Here is a 19,488-nt window from a genome sequence, read left to right as displayed (position 1 = left end):
GTTGGTTATTTGTTTGTTTTGCTTTGTTTTATGGGAGAGGGTTTCACCATGTAGCCATGGCTGGTATAGAACTAGCAGTGTAGACCATGCTAGTACCATAGAGACAGGCCTGCCTCTGTATCCCGAGTGCTGGGATTCAAGGTCTGAGCCACCACTCGCTGCCCTCCTGGTTGATTCTTAACCCACTTGGCAATGAAGATTAATCATTACCAAATAGAATCCCCTCAGTGTGTTTCTTCTGCTTGTGGATACGTCGAGCACATGGCTTAAAATAGCTATAAATGGCCCAGCCATGGAAGACACACTGGACAACAAGTTTGAGGACACATTGGAAACTAACATTTGAGATACAAATTTACTACTGCATGAGCCGGGGTAGAGAGGTTAATCCTACAGGAACCGCTCAGTGTTTTCTCCTCCGGCGGTTTCTCCAAGGAACTAACCATGGGCCTGTGCGAAAAAACCTGAGAGAATGTTCACTGTGTGAGAAAAAGAAGAAAACATACGTGATCTGGAACAGGTGATTGAGACCTAGACACTGTGGTGTGTAGCTGTAACGGCAGCTGCTCAGGAGGAGCTCAAGTGTGAGTCCTGTTAGGACTGCATACTGAGTTCAAGGTCAGCCAATGGGATCCAGCAAGTCTGTCTCTAAAAAAGGGTTGGGGATGCAGCAAGCTCCGGCCCCCAAATTCCAAGTCCAACATCATCCAAACCCAAAGGCTCCAACCTCCGAAAACCAACAGAAGAACCCCAAACAAAAACCAAACTACAAAAAGAGATTGAGTAAATATGTATCATCTAGAAACATAGGTTAGTGTGGAAACTCTGATTTTACCGAAGCAAAATTTCCTTGAACTGAAATTTACTGTATAGTTGGGGGGGGGAACAACCCAAAGTATATAGGAGAATGCACATAGTATTACCTTGTGAGAGAATGCATGGAGGGACATATTTATATTATTGTTGAATAGTAGAGTAGAATAGTCCTCTGTGCTTTTTGATGAGGAGGAACCACACCCTAAATAATAAAAGTAATATCCCATTTTTTGGGTGGGGTGGGGAGAGCTTGGAGATAAGTAGGAAAGAAACCAAATGTATAGAAATGAGAGAGGACACTGGGGTTATGACAAGCGGGAGCAGTGTTTCTGTGAGCTGCAAGTGTTTAAATTTGCTCCTCAGAGTATGTGCATATCCTTCCTTACAACAAATAATGAAATTTTGTACGTGCATATCCTTCCTTACAACAAATAATGAAATTTTGTTCAGAACCTGAATGATTAGATTAATCTGTTGGAGACACACAGGTTCCTGATTAACCTGGGGCTTTGGAACTCACTCTCCGGTCGTTCCCTTTACCCACTTCCTGCAAAGGGAATTATGATATCAGCAAAGTGGTCATGGTGAGCAAGGCCTTGGGGTCCTCTCCCTCAAACCCTGACATCTCTTGGGGAATGAGTAATGGCTTCTGTGCTAGAGTTTGATTTCTCCTTAAGGCTCTTCTCCTGGCTGAGTTTGACTTATCCCCAAGCAGAGCTTCTCTATCTGTTTAGCTCTTAATGAGTTCTTGGCTGAAGCACGACCCTTTTGGACAGAACAGGACGCGACAGGACAGGCACGAACCCACATAATACATTTTCACCGTAGTGTCTGTCATTGCGTAGGCACTCACTCAGTGCTTCCTGCTCTTGGTTCCTATCGCTAAAGACATTTTGTTTTATGTCATCTCTCCCCACTCCTCATCTCCAAGCGTCTGCCAGATCCTGTGCAGCGCCGTGCAGCGCCCTACAGCGCCCACTTTCCCACACCTTTTCAGACCGTGAATGGCTCAACACCAAGTCATTCTTCAGTGGCGTGGATTGGTTTGCAGAGAGGGAGGGATTTCAGGAGAGTAAACTTAATGTCAGTTTTGAAGATCAGGCCTCTCCGCCTGTGGCCCACAGGGAGTTTTTCTGAGGGTTTAAATTGTAGAGTGGCTGATCCTTCGGGGGTGGGGGGGGGCGGGGGCGGGTAAAAGGCTGCTGGTGATAATCCTGAAGGAACACAGATGAGTCGAAAGTAAATTATGACGGTTGCTTTTCCCAGACGGGAGTGACTAAGCAGCTCGTGGAAAGGCCTCTGAATCACCTGTAATGAGCAGTGACAGCGCAGACAGAACACCACCTCACACACAGCTTCAAACACTGCTCCCTCACCGCAGTGGGGGTGGGGCTAGCCGCCCCGCAGAGGAACCAACTGTCAGGTTTTTTGTTTGTTTCCTGCCCGCAGAATCAGTAGGTGGGAGGGGAATGAGCTCCTTGGTGTTTATCGACTGCTAACCCCCTACCTCTCTCTTAAAAATAAAAACTTACTTGATTAAAATGAAAAGCAAAGGAAGAGAAAAGAAAGGAAGGAAAGAAATAGGAAGAAAAGCAGATGTGAAGAAAGTCAGGCACAGAGTGTTTTTTCAGGGCTTTCCCCTGAAGTGACTGCACAACACAGAGACAATAAAAGGACACCATGTGATTCCGGGCAACAGGTCCTGCTTGGGATGAGTTCTGGGAATAATTTCAAACTGAGCAAACTGTCTCAAATCCCTAGACCTGAGTTTGTGAGATCTGTGTATTTCCCAGCACTAGCCAGCACAAGGGGCTCAAACAGCAGGAAAGTAAGACAAATGAGAAAATCAATATGAAAAATAGTAAGTGCTCAGAAGAAAAATTTTAGGGAAAGAGGATGTAAATTGTTCACCGGGAGGGAGCCTGACCTCAGAATATTCAGTGCTGGTATCATCAAGAAAGTAAGTTTAGTTTTCTAAGGGGATGTAGTGGCTATCTGCTTTGATTTCTGAGAAAGAGTATTGCAACACATAGTTAACTGCTGACAGGAACCTTCTGGAATGCTGCTGTAGAGTGTGGTGAAGCAGGGAATGGGGATCCATGCCAAGTAGAGGCTACTCTATGGGATTATTTTGAGCAAGACTGTAAACCATCACACGGGTTTGCACAGAGCAGTATCACACTTTGACTTCTTTAACAAGGCTACTCCGGCTGAAGTAGAAGTCGATAGACCTGGGTGTTCCAGGAATATAAACAAGATGATGGTGATTTGATTCAAGAGTAGCAGACAGCAAACAAAACTGCTCACTTCCTGGTCATATTTGGAAGGTGATGGATTTTAAATGGAAAAAGAATTAAAAACGAAAGCAAAGTTTCTGGTCTGAGCAATAAGAACTAAGTTTCCATTTCTTGAGCTGTAAAGTCTGGGCACAGACTAATGGGGCTCAGTAATGGCCATGTTGACTTGTGAGGTCTATTGGATCTATACTGTAGATTTCATATAGGAAGCCAGCATTATATGTCTGGAGTTACGAAATGTGACCTAGGTGAGGGGAATGTGTTTGAAGATCACTAAGGTGATTTACAATCATGGAAATTCGATGCAATCATTCTGGGAATGAGTGAAGAAGTAAAAAAAAAAAAAAAAAAAAAAGAAGAAGAAGAAGAAAAAGAACCAACCAAAGGCTGAGAAACAGCATGTAGACAGGCTGCTAGAGCTTCAGTGAGTATGAAACAGCGTGGACTCCACACTGGAGACTGTGAGTCACTGGGTGAGATGCTGCTGAGACAGTAAGTAAAGTGAGGACCAGAAGTCTACTCTCGATTTAACAACATCATGGTCATTGTGACAAATTAAAAAAAAAATGAGAGAGAGAGAGAGAGAGAAAGAGTGAGGTGGGAAAAGGAATGTTTAAGAGAGAAAGGAGGGTGGAGCTGAGTGTGTAGGCTCAAGCTATGATACTAGGAAAAAAAGATTTAAAAAGTGGGGCTGGAGACATGGTTGTTTGTAAGGTTCTTTCTGTGCAAACATGAAAACCTGAGTCTGGACGTTTAGCACCGACATAAAGAGCCTATTGTGGTGGCATAGGCTTGTGACACTAATGCTGGGGTCGGTGGAGTGGAGAGAGGCAGATCCTTGGGGTTCACTGGCTAGTCAGCCAAGCCAAAGCAGGAAGTCCTGTTTCCCAGTGAGAGGCCTTCCCCCCATCTCGAAAAATGGGTACAGCTCTTGACAAATGACACTGGAGACTGACCACTAGCCTCCAAGTACATAAGTACATGCATCGTGCATAGACTCACATTCATCCCCCTCCCCCACAGACATGCACACACACAGGAGCTGGGTGTCTGAGGGAAGACACAGGTAGTCAGGTGTGAGTGTGTGGCCCCTCCCCTCCCCCGACACACAAACAAGTAAATACTTCCAAGCATTTAACTGCAGGCCTCTAATAGGTATCAGCTATGGGAGCTTTATGGTTGGGGGATGCTGAGCAATCCCACCCAAAACCAACACACCCATACTTGTCACTGAAGCTTCGGGTGCTGAGAGTGCTACCTGATTTTAAGGAAAGGGTTGAAGCTTCTAGTGCTCTGGGAGCTGGCAGGAAAGTCCCAAGAGGTATGACATTTGTGTGGGTGTGGGTGGGGGCACGGCCTGCTATCTTTCACCAGAACACGAGCTTCGGTAAGAATGCTAGGTGGAGTGCTGGATCAACAAACCAGAACTTTTTAACTTTGAAATTAATCAAGGCCCAAATCATATGACTTTTGTATGAAATGTGCAATTTAAAAATGTTGGCAACTCATCTACAAAAATGTAAAAACAGGGGCTGGGGAGCTGCCTCGGTGAGGAAAGTGCCAGGTACACAATAATGAGGATCCCCAGCACCCCTGCAAAAGCCATGTATAGAATGTAACAGCAGCACCCACAGGGAGGAGCCAGGAGGAAATGGGGCTTAATGGCCAGTCAGTCCAGCTACAACAGTGAGCTCCATTTTCATTGAGAGATCCTGCCTCAGCACACACACGCACACACACATAGATAGAGAGAAATAAAGGAAGCTACTATAGACAGGTGAACACACAGACATGGACAATCACACACACATACTCACAAACACACACACACAAATACATCCAAAGAACGGAAATTAAAATTAATACTTAAAATCTAACAAAGGAGACCACAAAAGACATAAAAGACTCAAAGTCAGCATGATTTTATTTAATGAAATGACTCAAAAGTTGTGTTTTCTACATTTATCCTCACATTATAGAGAAATCTTTTATTTATACAGAAATTCAAAATTTTTAGCTACTTAAAATTAACATTCTTGAAAACTTCACCAGAATTTACCAGTTAACTCCATCTCCTCTTATTTTCAGGTATTTGGCTATCTTCCTTTATTTTTTTTCTTTCTTCTTTTGGCTGAGACACTGGAATACAAGTAAATCCTTTCCAATAACAGTAAAGCCTAAATTAAGAGAGCACCCCATGGCAAAGCAAGGATTACCTACCCACCTTAACTTAAACAAGGAATGACAACAAGAGTAAGGGCATTCAGTAAGGAGTATATATATATATATATATATATATATATATATATATATATATATTGCTGTTGTTGAGGCAGGTTCTTTCAATGTAGCTCACAGTAGACTAGAACTCTAGATCCCCTGTCTCAGCTTTTTAAGTACTGAGATTACAGCCATATACCACCATGCCCAATGATGTCCATTTAATACACACAATCTGGTATTCCAGGGATTTTTGTGCCTATTACTTCTAACCCTCAGGGTATTATAATTTAATTCATATAATTATACTTCACTTACTATAATCATGGAAACTGAAGTTCAGAGGGAAGAAGCACCTTGCTTAGAATAGCAAGATCATGACAGAGCCCAACATTCAACCCAGGCCTGTCCGCTCTCACCTTGCGGTTACCATGTACAGTATGGCTTCACCCGAACACCTGTTTATTAGCAGCCTCTCCCTTCCTTGCTCTGGTTTGGCTGTGAGGGCGCAACCACAGATGCGCAGTTCTCGTGTGTACAGACTTCTCGACTATGGTAAAGACAACGCAAAAACATACTGTCAAAACAACGCGTCTAGCAGCAGGAGGAGCAAGCATATGCAGACTACCACATGGGACATGGCAGAGCACACCAGAGCCTCCAAGCTGCCAAGGAGATTCACGGGAGGAGTGGCAACTCTGTCTGAACCCCCATGAGTGATTAAAGGACCAGCTAACAGAACAAAGGAAGGGCATTCTAGGTGAAGAAGTTAGTCGCGTGGATGGACGTGGAGACTGCACGTAGTGCTTTAGCTAACAGCGCCTTGGCAACCTGGAGTTGTGGGTTCAGAGCAGCTAGGGCAACTGCTCTGAACTGGAGATAATGTCAGATTTGTGTTAGTGGAGGGATGGTCTCACCATCCTGTAAGAGATGGACAGTCAGATGGACAGAAGAGTCCTAAAAGTCTAGAAACTTTTAGGATGCTCAGTAACTACATTCCTTTCAGCTAATTTTCTGTGGAAAAAGAGCACTGTCGTGTGCAGAGAGAGCAAACACCTTTGCCATTATCACAGCCTGCAAGTTGTTTACTGAAGGAGACCAGGGCATGACATGATATCCTTGGCAGTGGCCAGGACCAAGCATGTGGAGAGTATTTTTTAAGAAATAAAGATGGACACACCGTCAGCAGAAATCACAAATTTATTAACTCTTAAATATATCAATCAGTCATTTACCATTATGGCAAGAAATATATACAGTGTCCCATGGTAAACTGCAGTGTTTTCAAAACAATAGCAGATGATGAATGTGTAATTCCATTGTGCTGGAGAGAACAAATCACGATTTCCTCACACCTTAGTGCAGAAGACAAACTGGATCTATGGTAATACAACACCACATGCTAAGTTAAAAGTGTAAAAAAAAAAAAAGGAGAAAAAAAACATTCTACCACTATTTGTGTTTTTAAATATATGTATGCCACGCAGAGTTGCTTCACAGAAAGGGAAAAGAACTTAAAAAGGGAAAAGTGAGGCCATTAACGTTTTTCACAGATCTCATTGGCAGGATAACACGGCTCAATACATTTACTGTATATATTCATTTTTAAATATATATTGTTTTAAATCATGTGATAGTTATCAGAAAAGCTTCAACCCATCTACCATACATTCACTAGCAACAATATCTAAAGTGATTAGCAATCAACACCAAAAGGTGAAATTAGGAAAAAGAGGGGGAGTGAGGGCTTTTTGTCTTTTTGCTTCTGCTTTAAAAATAGGCTTCTAAAGACTGAGTAGCTATGGTTGAAGTAACGCTGATGGAGAGTCCATGCACCATAAAGCAGTTCAACACAGAAAAGCAGCCTGACAGGACTGCATCAACAAAGAAGAAATGAGAACTGCAAAGAAAACTGGGGCATTTCCTTTTCTTCGTTGCTTTAAGCTGGATAAACCCTAACCCCTGGCAAGAAGATGCTATTGTGACTCAAGAGAGAAGCTAGAACTGCACAAATTACAAAGATCAAGTTCAAACACTGTGAGGATGGAGAACATACCTCATGTGGACTAGCTAGTGAAAGTGAGGCAGGAAAGGCCCTCACATCCCACAAGGTCAAATAAGTGCTTAGAATCCTGGTCACCCTCCACTGTGGTCTTCAGGCAACTTCTCTAGTTGGTGATTCTTAGTAGGCTCTTACTGCTGTTAGCACAAGTCTCAATTTAAAAACTTCCAACATGGCTAGGATACCTACGCATAAGTGGTAGCCTAAGCCAATTTAAAAACCTTTATTTAAAATCTTCTAGCAGGTCCATGGGCCCTAAAGAAACTGGAAATGTTGCCTTTAGTTTCCTCCAAAAGACCTTGACTTTTATTTTACCTTCATATGTAAATTTTACTGTTTTTACACACTACTAGCTACAGAAAGAAGGATAAACAGGCAAACAGAAAAAGAGAGAGAGAGATGAGAGAGAACTAAAACAGGAAAAATAAACAGAAGGGCAAACAAATAGTATACAGTAAAAACAGAACACAGATTCGAGAAAGAAAAAAACAAAATCTATGCCAAGCATTCACCAGAACTGTGCCTATCTGAAAGAAATCAAACTAGTAAATGACGTGAATTTTTTCCAGTATACAGTGTGACTCAAATCAATATGGCTTTGACGGTAGAACAGTAACTGACTCTTGCTCCTACAATCACACAGGCATTTGCCCGCATAAATATCCACTTATCCAATACCAACACTTTCAGAGAAACGACATCCATTTCTACCAGGATCACACCAGGAGCTGAAGGTATACATATATATATATGTATGTACCCTTAAAGACAAAAACAAATCAAAACCAAAATCTCAACAAAAAGCCCAAACAGATTAATGGCAGCATTCTAAAAAAGATTTACTTTTCTCTTATGAATTGTCATTCAGAGAACAATGATTTTAATTGTCTTTTAAATCTTGGCATAAACAGGGAAACCTGATGGGTCAGTTGAACTTGGAATATTGTGGAATTTTCTCGTCTGACCTCCATCTATAGTTTGCCAACAGTAATTGAAGCTTGCATGGAACATCCCATCCAGTAGCTGGAGTGTAAACAATGTATAGGAAGGAATATATGATAAGATGACACGTCACATATGCATTACACGTAGAACCTTCACAGCTTCATGCACTCAGAAACATGCATGAAGAGGAGGAGAGGACGTCCCAGGATTACCCTCCAGGTGCCTTGGAAACAATGAAGAAGTGGCACTGTTGACAATTAGCTGAAATGGAGAAAGGGAGGAAGACATAAATTATACTGTTTTTTGTTTTTTTTTTAATACCAACATTTTTGCCAGTGTTATGAGCTTACAGTTTGATAACTTAGCTTTAGTTCAGATTGGAAAATACTTTGTATGAGATCTTTGCCTGTGATCCTTCCAAGATAAGATATACATGTTTAACAAAGACTGAACTAGGCAATCAATAGTATATATCTGTTCACACAAAGTTAAACTGAAAAAACAAAACAAAACAAAACAAAAAAACAGCAGAATGGGGTCCCAGGCGTCAATCACATTATTAAATCTAAATCTATGCTTTAAGCATTCATATTTCTAGTCAAATTTAATGAATTCATATCAATATTTGGTTGGAACAGTTAAAGTTCAAGTTCGTTCTATGCTTGTTTGCTCATTACGCTTAAATTGCTTGGAAAATCAAAATTAAAAGTCAGTTCAACAGGGAATATAGTCTCACAAATACAGAAACCATAATTTTTCTTTAGAAGCAGTAGCTAAAAGCACCATTTCTTGAAAGCTCTGTTCCATCCTGGCATGAGGAAAATATAAACAGTGGCACCTACTCAGGCCTGTCTCCTAATCCCAGTTTAAGACGCAAATCTTTAGAAACAACAATGCAGGCATGAATTTCATTGCGGCCAGCCATCAATTATCATCTGAATGACTTCCTTTGTGATGGTTTAAAGTTCAGCTTGACTTTCTGTTGTGGCCCATCCTCTTGAGATAGCTAGCATCTCTAAACTCATTCAGACACACTGAGCTCATGCCCATATTAACGCCAGCAATGACAAACAGGAATTGCTACTTTCAAAAGACAGGGAGACAACAGAGGATCTCAAAATCTAATAGACTAGAAACTGTTCTGGAGAGTTGAGAGTTGCTCGCATTAACCCAGATGTGAGAACTCCAGGATGCTAAGATGATGCAATACAGATGCTGGATTAAGGTCCCTCTTGGTGTTTGCTACCTTTCAAACAGTGTTGACGCTATAAAATGAACACTAGAGTTAAGGACTCATGCAAAGCCTCAGTGGATTCTCAAAGACCTTGGATGTGTTTCAACTGAGTAGAGTGCTGAGCGAATGTCCACAGAGGGAAGAACCAGCCATGCAGCTTCTCCAGCATTAGCCCCCATCACACAGAACCATGGGGCAGGGTGCTACTTACAAGACCCAAATGTGAATGGTTTTCAGATGTTTTGCCACAAAGAGGTGCTTCCTGAGAAGTTTTCTTTCCCATTTGGAATACAGGGTGGCCTATTAAGAGAAGCCCCATTTAAGCCACCTGGCATAAAAGGAAGTTTTCTTAGATAGGCTCTAGCCCTTAACACTTCAGAGAACTGCAGAAAAAAACTATCCCCGGGCCCAATACATTTGTATCCATCCCATCTATGTTAGCTGGCAATCTGTGGTGTACTTCTTCAGGATAAAAACCACACACAGAAATACTAAATAGTTTATTTTCTATACTCCATTTATCTCTCCCTTATGATCACATAGGTATGTTTTTGAAATGTGTTTTAACCTTTTTTGGTTATTGGGACCTATTTTTGTCTATGATGATCCATTTTATTTGATTTCGTATGTCCAACAGTGCTGTAGGGTCACTAAAATAACAGAGAAGACCTTTCAGAATCACTGTGGTTTTAATCGAGCATCAAACTGAGAGGTCGTAATGGCTTTGCTGGAGTGTGGTGAGTGGCTGTAAAAACTAGGTTCCTCACCCAACATGTTCAGATAATAACAGGGCATCCTGGAAAGAGATGATCAGTGGGCCAGGGTTCACCCAATTTCCTTTACTCTCTTGCTTTCAGCTCATCCCATTTAACGGACACAAAGGATTTGGCATCACTCCCCTCTACCACATTGAGCCATCTGATAGTGTGCAGCTTTATTTTCTAATGTTTCTAAAGTTCCAGCATTGTAACTTCATGCTGATGCTGTCCCTGTGGCTTGGACTCTCTCCCCTTTGCTCTTTTCCTACTTCCATAACTCCTTGTGTAAACTCTTGTTCAAAATTCAGTCTTTCATACAATGTATGGACGGTTGGTACACTGGCTGTTCACTGCACCCCAACTCTGATGTTAAGTGCATAGCTCAGTTTTTTTCACAGTGTTACTGATTAATTGCTTTCTAAATCAAAATACATGCTTCCTGTGGGAGATGCCTTTTCACCCCTCTGCATCTAGCCCAGGAGAGGCACCTAGGAGATGTGCTGAGAGTGTCTGTTTGATTACTGACTGGAAATTAACATGTCATCTGAGGAAGGATACTAAGAGGAGGAGACAGCTCAACACCTGATATTTGCTTTTTAAATGCTGCTTCTAAACCTGTCTGTTGTCAAGGGTATATTGACAAAACATGACGGCATGGGAATATTTACTTGATGGGTACTGTTGGTGACCCCGAACGATGGAAGTGCACATTCTGCCACTTCCCATCGCGGCGGTGCCACACTCGAGTCTCTTCCGACTGCATAGTCTTTGGCATTCCACTTGCGTCCATGTACTGTGTGAGCCGGATGTAGGCTATGCAGGCGGCGTCATCCCCTACCAGGTGCACGTGAGGGTTCAGGATGATGGTGTGGATTGGTTTATTGCTTTTGGACAAAGCTGAAAGAGAATAAGATGAGAACACAGATGAAGATCTTATGTAAAGTATGCTAACATCAAGATTAACCTCAGTTCGGATTAATGAGGAATGGTATTCATTCATGCCTTAACTCATTAATATATTTGCACTAACCAAGTGCTGGGTGTTACAGAAACAATGACACAAAAGTAGATAATCCTTATTTTCTTTCATTTCCTTAAGAGGCGATTTGTGGTACTCTGGAAACTCTGATTGATTAGGAGGAAAAGCTAAAGAGATGCACTTAGGTATAACGCAAAAGGGCTAGAGACAGAAGCTGTACTATGAAGAGAGGTGGAGAATCCCAGCCCAAGCGCACTGAGTCACCCTGGTCTTTCTGTGAAGGCCACTGACAGGATGATTTGAGGTGGTATTCCTGTAGTTAGGATGTGGCATGAGGGAAATATCTCCAGCATACATTTCAGAAATCACAGTTTCCCTGCATAGATGTGTTTCTGCATTACATCCCGCTACTCTTCAATTCCGTCATCATCTCTGTGTGGTCAGCCAGCCTAACTTCACAAGCCACTGATTAAAAGACGCTCCTCACCAGGCTACAACACTTGGTATTTGGATAATACACCCATTCCAATCACTTGATCAGGAGATTTGTGGATTGTGACCAATTTCTACCGATGGCATTTTGTAGATTAGAATAGGCTGAAATATTTTAGCTGTTACCCAGCTAAGCACCTCATTCTCAGGCAATGCCTATTTAAATTACAGGAAGTGTTAGTTACACAAAAACAATATCCTATTGTGGAGAATTTGCATTTATGGAAAAATAACAGTGCACGGTGTATGTAATGTTGAAATGGGTAAAAAATTAATGGATTAGTAAACTATTTTACTAGGAATAAAATGGTGTTGATTGACAGGCAGATGGGGCAGATAGTATGAGAAGCCTCTATCAAAATGCTGGAATATGCAGAATATGAGAATATTTAACCAAGCCTTGTAAACACAAACTTACCATTAACTATTGTTGCTTGTTTCTTTGCAAAAAGATAACATACGCAAGAAAGAGAAACTCATTCACTAAAAACACATGCCAAGGGAGACTTGTGAATGCTTTTAATTACTACAAATGAACCTAATTACCCTAATTATCATTACAAATCCTCCTTCATTCAACAGGATCTCATAGCAAAAAGACTAAATTCTCATCACAGCCCATGGTAATATAATGGAAAGTTTAAGGCTGTAGGGAATTCCTGGTTAATGATGAACCTTTGGCTTGATATTACCCTACTTAATTACTAATTTTTATGATTTGCAGAAACTGCTTTGGAAATATGTATGTTTTCTGAAAGATATGTTTCCTCTGCGTCACTAAAACATTAAGACCGTTGCGATCTGAGCGGAAACACTGATTGCTCACCTCTGGTCAGAGCATATTTTGAAAGTGTCCACCAGACCTTCAGCAGGGCTCAGCCACTGTATGCACTGTGTGCTTTCTCTTCTTCCAAATTAACAGTTTTACAAAAACTCCAAGTAATATGTGTTCATAATATGATATAGCATATACTGCTCCTTTGCTGGGTCTTAAAGGCTGTTTTCATATTTTTCAAAGCACAATGGACTTTTGGGTTTGAAGTACAGGTTATTTCAGTTCCAAACAAACAGTTTTCATGGTGGACATACTGCCAGTAGAAACCCCCATTACAGGAAAGAGCCAAAGTGTCTGCAAAGTTGGGAGAAATTCAAGGAAAAGTAGATAAAAAACTTAGAATGGATACCATTTTCAAAGTAGAATCTGTGAAAGTCCATCCCTTCCACTAAGTTGCCCAAAGCTTCAGGTTCAAAGGCAGTGAGGCCTGGATCACAGATTTTTCTGTAGTAAGAAAAAAAAAATATCATGGTAAAAGTGATAAGCATTCTTATTTATAGTCAGTGAAGGAAAGAGATGAGTGCTAAAAAGCACCCCAAAGAAGAAATTTCTACCATAGACCTTGACAAGGAAGGTCAAAAGGCAGACTCCAAAACGCCATTTTGTAGAGAACTCACGGAGGAGTAAAATTAAATTGGCTGCTCCACACAGAATCGGCTCCATTGTAAGATGCTTGCTTCTTAATTCCCAAAGTTAATTTTTTAGTTTTCTAACTTTTGAATTAAGTTTCCTATGTTTCAAATCTTCTCAAAGTTGAAGGCACACTCTAATTCCTTTTGAACCATATTTAGGTTTGAAAATAAATATTTTTGGAATGTCTTTTGAGGGACCCACTTTCTCCATCTTCCTCACACTTATATTGTAACTGACATGAAGGATAGAATGTCAGTCTGAATCTTCTGGGAATGTCCATGAGATTACATGATTTAAACACTTTAAACACATTGAGTATGTATTTAAAGCTTATTTTCTTTTCAAAAGAAAATTATTAGGTGATTCAAGCAGGCACAATAGTTTTCTTTTTAATCCCAGAAGCGGAATTCAGTAAGGGAGAATACAACTCTAAACTATCCACAAGAACCCAATGGGCTTTCTTTGGAGAAATTTGCTTATTCAGTATAGAACCATTAAATATGAACTATATAAGCAATCAACTATAACTCATGATACTAAAATAAAAGTCAATGCAAAGTGCTTCAAAGGCAGGTTATAGTGGACAGAAATGATTCAGGAAGGAAGGAACGAAAATTGGGGCTGTGCATTGAAGAATGAGTGACAGTTTTGCAGGTATGTGGAAGGTACTGAGCAGGAGGAGGGGCAGCAAGGAGCTGAGTATAAATGAAAGGATTTTGGCCTATTTATTAATTTGCTCCTAAGTAGAAATATAGCAGATGGGAACCCTATTTAGTTTCAAATGGAAATTTCCAATATACAAGAGAAACTTTTTTAATGTTCATCAGGAAAACAAATTTACACGCCTAATTTCCTATGGTTCTTCAAAGTGTAACACAGTTCATGGATCATGGTCCTGGTAAACCAGGAATGGTGCTACACATACATTATTCAGCAGGAGTTCCAGGACAGCCTGGAAAAATGAGTCCCTGCTTCAAAACACCCAGCCAAAACACAGACAAAGGACTGCAGAACAGTCAGACTGGGAAGAACACTTTATGGTTACAAATCAAAGCAGTTATCCTTTGTGGTGAAGGTAGTGGTAGTGGGGAAATAATGAACTTCGTCTCAGATTGTCTGCTGGGCAGGTATTTTTAAGCTCAAGTCAAATATATAGCATTTCTTCCTAGGGAATGAAGTAGGAAGAATAGTGTTCCTATGGCAACAGAAATTTATTCTGCCAGGTGTTATTATTTCCTCTATAAATATGACTTAGTTGCCAGTTTGTGAATCCAAATTCCATACTACCTCGAACTGGCTGAGGTCTTAAAGTGTATTATAATGAAGTTTTTAAACAAACTTTCAAAAGAGACAATATACTGGAAAGTGTAATTCTCATTTTATTTTTCCTTCCTATCTATCTATCTATCTATCTATCTATCTATCTATCTATCTATCTACCTACCTACCTACTATCTACCTTCTATGTATTCACCTATCTATCATCTATAGCTATCATTTATTCACTCTAACTCCTATCATCCACTCTCTTGGCACAGGCTTTAGACTGATAAAGACTGACAGAATTCTGGACATTTTGGTTGGGGATGGTGTTATGAGCAAAGCTTGGGGACTACCTGACAGAGCCTCATCAAAATATTTTCAACCTGAAAAGCCTTAGAATAGAAGCCTGATTTTCCAACCAAGGACCATGCATGGATATAACCTAGAACCTCTGCTCAGATGGAGCCCATGGCAGCTCAGTATCCAAGTGGGTTCCTTAGTAAGGGGAACAGGGACTGTCTCTGACATGAACTCAGTGCCTGGCTCTTTGACTCCCCCACCCCTAGGGAGGAGCAGCCTTGCTAGGCCACAGAGGAGGACATTGCAGCCAGTCCTGAAGAGACCTGATAAGCTAAGTTCAGATGGAAGGGGAGGAGGACCTCCCCATCAGTGGACTTGGAGAGGGGCAGGGAGGAGATGAGAGAGGGAGGGAGGATGGGATTGGGAAGGAATGAGAAAGGTGGCCACAGCTGGGATACAAATTAAAAAAAAAAACTGTAATTAATATAAAAAATAAAAATTTAATGAAAAAATATTACCAATATAAAAAAAATAAAACAAAAAGAATAGAAGCAATACTTGATCATCCTTGGGCCTGGAAATGCAATTCTAGGCCAAATGATAGGCCTTTCTAGGCAAAGGTGAGGTGATTTGCTCTCAGGGCACTGGGTTATTTAAATATCCTACTTCAAACTGTGAGACAGGAAATACCTCACATCTCCTGGCTACAATTACACCCTGACTGTGAAACAAAAACAAAACACAACTTTCACCTTCCACAAGAGGTGGCTATCACAAAAAGAGCTTTGAAAGACCCTTCTTATTCTTCAGAGACCCTTAGAGGTCTAACAAGGTTATAATGGAAAAACAAACAAATAAACAAACAAAGAACAATCTCTACGGCACAGAGTTATTATAAGCCACAGTTTAAAAGAGAGCTGTTGTCTGCGACAATAGGGATACAAACTCAAACCTTCCCCCTCCACACCCATGGGAGGGTAGGGTTTCTCTGTGTAGCCTTGGCTGGCCTGAACCAGGCTGGCCTCGAACTCCCAGAGATCTGCCTGGCCCTGCCTCCTTAAGTGCCTTCACTGCTTCTTTTATCAGGTAGATTTTATTAGGTGAAAGTGAAGAACCAATGCCCACACACATGTTCAGGTGTATGTGTGTATTTGCATGTATATACTCACACTTTACCTATACGCATTAGCTTCCAGATTCAGTCCCCACATGTACTGACTCTCTTCCCAATTTCACACTGCCTATTTTTGTGTGTTTGGATCCCTCTGTTAGCCGATTCTGCCACAGTTTAAGGGAGAAAAGATTTATTTGGGCTCATAGCTTTCGAGGGCTTTAGCCCATCACAGGCTTTGCTTGTACACAGCGAGAAACGTGACTGTGCCATATTCATTTTGTCACTTATATATATATATTTTTCTGCTAATGGTCAGTTCATATCCTTTGCCAATTCTGTTTCCAATCTTACACAATCAGCAAAAAAACTAACCTTTGACACATCTGGTAAACATTTTTCTAAGTTGGTTTTGTTAGTTTTGTTTGGCACATAGCAGTTTTACCAGTTGGGAAGTTAGTTTACCTCATTTATGATCACTTTCCCTTTCCCTGCTTTTAAACTTGGAAACATTTTACTAATTTGGGATTAAAGTCAATTTTCTTTTTTTTTTTTCTTTTTTTTTTTTTTTTTTTTTTTTGGCATTTAACACTTTTACACAGTGGAATTACATAGTAAGGAAAAAAAAATAACAACATGGATTTACATCCCCAGATAGATTCACAGTGATCCCTCATGTCTTATTTAAATGCATATTTCTCTTAAGCAATTTCCTTTACACAAAATGTGATCCAGAAGTCTACTACTATTTAAATTAATCATACAATTCTCTTCTTCAAAATTTCCCTTAATACAAAAACATAGTCAACAAATGCAGATACAGTGAACATCACTGGCTGAGAAGGGAAAGGAATACTTGGCATCACCATGTGTTATCTTTTCTGTCCCAATTCCTAGCAGAACTACAAAGGAGCGAATTTCTTAATTTATTTGTTTTCTTCCTTTTTAAACCTTTGTCTAAATGGATTTCTCTGATGCCCCACTTTCACTCAGAACTGTGGGTGATTACAAAGAAATATTCACAAAGCCACTTCTGGGTCCTTAGATCAGAGGCTGAGCGACCTCTGATCATAAACAAGTTGTTTCTTGAAGAGCCCATTGTCATTTATATGACACAATGCCATTGCCAATACATTAAGGCAGGGGTTAAATGTGCAGAACTTCAGACATGTTGAAAAATACAATGGCAAGAAAATACAGTTGCCCAATATGTGAAGCATGGCAAGCGTGTCTGTCTCTACTCACGTGTAGGCCTCGAAGTCCCCATTGTTGATAGCTTCAATCAGTTGCTCAGTAACTTTGATGATCTCCTGCTTTCGTGCTGAAAGCAAAGGTAGAGTCAGATGAGAAGAAAGGACGAAGGCCACATAAAATACTGGTTGACAACACAGCTGCTTTACCTAAACGCAGGTATCGGAGCCATCTCTCCCGGAGCAAGATGGCTGCTCCTTTTTCCACAGTCTTAGTGCTCAAAATGGGAGATCAACAATACCTACCTGTCCTAGGAGCACCTAGAAGCACAGATATCCAGGTCCCATCCCAGACCTTGAATTAACAGGGCTCTCAGGTTCCTCTAGAAAGCACCACTCCATCTTATTTGCTCACAAACAACTAGCTCCTAATTCACTTCTGCTACCCTCATCGCCTTGACATTGTGAACATTTTTTTTTCCTGTTCTCTATTAACAATTGTTGTACTGAAAAAGCTAGGTTTTAAAAAGTACCAAAGAGCAAACATCTAGCCTCAGAGTGAATATGGTACATTGCACCAACACATCCAACATTAAGTGACCACTGGCTTCTTACTCTTTAGGTCAACCTGCCTGGCCCTTCCAGATGAGGACATCAACACTATGGTAGGCCATCACTTAGCTAAATGGCTTTTAGCAAACTCTTTACCTTGTGCTTAACTATGAATTGGTGTTACAAATGTGGTCAATGAGCAGATGGAAACCCCCAGCAAAACTATCAAACCCAACAAATATCAAACATAATCACTGTCTTTTCCTACCAATTAGTAAAATTACTGGTTGGTCTGGTTTGGATATTACCCCTTCAGCAAATTCCTTCCAATTGTACCTGCTTCAAGTGTTCCTTTCCTCTTTTTAATGCCTGCTCCAGAGCTGTCCCCTGAGTATCCCTGACACCTAATTAGGTTAAAGCACATGTGTTAGGACTGGAGAGATGGCTCAGTGGTTAAGAGCACTGTCTGCTCTACCAAAGGTTCAATTCCCATGCACCCATATAGCAGCTCACAACTGTCTGTAACTCCAGTTCCAAGGGATCTGGTGCCTTCACACTAATGCATATAAAGTAAAATTAAATAAATTAACAAAAAAATAAAGCACATAGCTTGCTTGATTGTTATTAAGTTTTATACATTGTGTCAGCTATGCCCTCCTATTTAAGGGGAAAGTTCTTCGTGAGCAAAGAACATGCTGTTTCTTTGTGTTGCCTAAGAAATCTTTGTTCAATAAGACAGATGTTAAAAACATTTATGAATACGATCAATTGAGACTACTGATACTGTTTTCCTAATTTCAGAATGTTGGTTTTCTAGGTCATGAAATTATGTTTAATTATTTATTATGTTTAAATATAAAAATATGAAGTTGACTAAGTTTTGTTTTAGGATCACTGCACTCATCAGAATCAGTCTGGGGGGGGCATCACAAAGTTGTTTGTGATTTTTCTGTGAGGCATTCTGATATTACCATTCATGATGAAGATGTTAACCTTTGCTTTTAATTTTTTATTGATTACAGAAATCATTTTTTTTAAAAATCAATCTGATCTTCAGGTTTTAACACAAGCATTAAGTGCGTGTTCACTTTCAAACTCCAAATTATCTAGGTGAAATCTTATTAAAAAGTAAAATTGTAAAGCTAATTTGGTTCCATTAAGATTATATAATGCTATCACCTAACAAATACAGTAGCTAGGTATCTTATAAAATTATTTTAGATTTGCCCATAAAGTGGATCCTATCAATGTAAATATTTATAACATAAAAGCACCACTATTGTAATTCACAGTAGCTGCACAACTTCTTACTTGTATGAAAGAGAAGAACGTAGGCTTTTCCTATCCTCTCTACACATCTATAATACTTGTTTCTTTCCATTTGCCTGATTAACAGACTATATCCATCCTCAGGACATACTGATGGAGTGGTAGCAGCCAACAGTTCTGAAGCAGGGATGCTGCCAGTGGTACATTCAAGTTAGTCAGGCAACAAGTGATGCATCTGTCTGTGGCCTTGGCAGCGTGAAGCTGTGGCAAAGGCCCGAGACAGCTAACCTGATTCTGGAACACGAAGGGCATCTGTGAGCACCGGCTCAGAGAGTGACGCTAAGGAAGTGGCTGCCAAGGCTCCCTTCTCACACGAGACCCTCGTTTAAAACTAGGAACATTTTCAGGAAGTTACAGGATGGGTGGAAAACTAATTTGAAAACAACACCAATCTTTTAAAACTAATGAAGAAAAAGAAGAAGAAGAAGAAGAAGAAGAAGAAGAAGAAGAAGAAGAAGAAGAAGAAGAAGAA

The 19,488-nt window shown here is 40.5% G+C and overlaps 1 protein-coding gene across 12 annotated transcripts in view; it reads right to left on the bottom strand.

Annotated features, from left to right (window-relative positions):
• Positions 1–6,515: 6,515 nt before the first annotated feature.
• Positions 6,516–19,488, bottom strand: part of Camk2d (calcium/calmodulin dependent protein kinase II delta) — a 246,572-nt gene continuing 233,599 nt past the window's right edge. For 9 of the 12 annotated variants that reach the window (XM_055628212.1, XM_055628203.1, XM_055628202.1 and 6 more), the window contains 5 exons: positions 17,191–17,266; positions 12,988–13,082; positions 11,001–11,229; positions 9,786–9,874; positions 6,516–8,601 (listed from right to left, as the gene is read on the bottom strand). In XM_055628212.1, the coding sequence (XP_055484187.1) occupies positions 9,808–9,874; positions 11,001–11,229; positions 12,988–13,082; positions 17,191–17,266 (467 nt within the window). In that variant the 3' untranslated portion in view covers positions 6,516–8,601; positions 9,786–9,807. Of the gene's footprint in view, positions 8,602–9,785; positions 9,875–10,996; positions 11,230–12,987; positions 13,083–17,190; positions 17,267–19,488 lie in introns of those variants that run through there. The other 3 variants (XM_055628213.1, XM_055628214.1, XM_055628207.1) reach the window with 2 other exon arrangements.

The sequence above is a fragment of the Psammomys obesus genome, unplaced genomic scaffold (genome assembly GCF_907164565.1).
Source record: "Psammomys obesus unplaced genomic scaffold, mPsaObe1.curated_primary_1811, whole genome shotgun sequence".
In the NCBI taxonomy this organism is placed as follows: domain Eukaryota; kingdom Metazoa; phylum Chordata; class Mammalia; order Rodentia; family Muridae; genus Psammomys; species Psammomys obesus.
The sequence above is the reverse complement of the archived record's forward strand: the minus strand, read 5'-3'. Positions and strand labels throughout refer to the sequence as shown.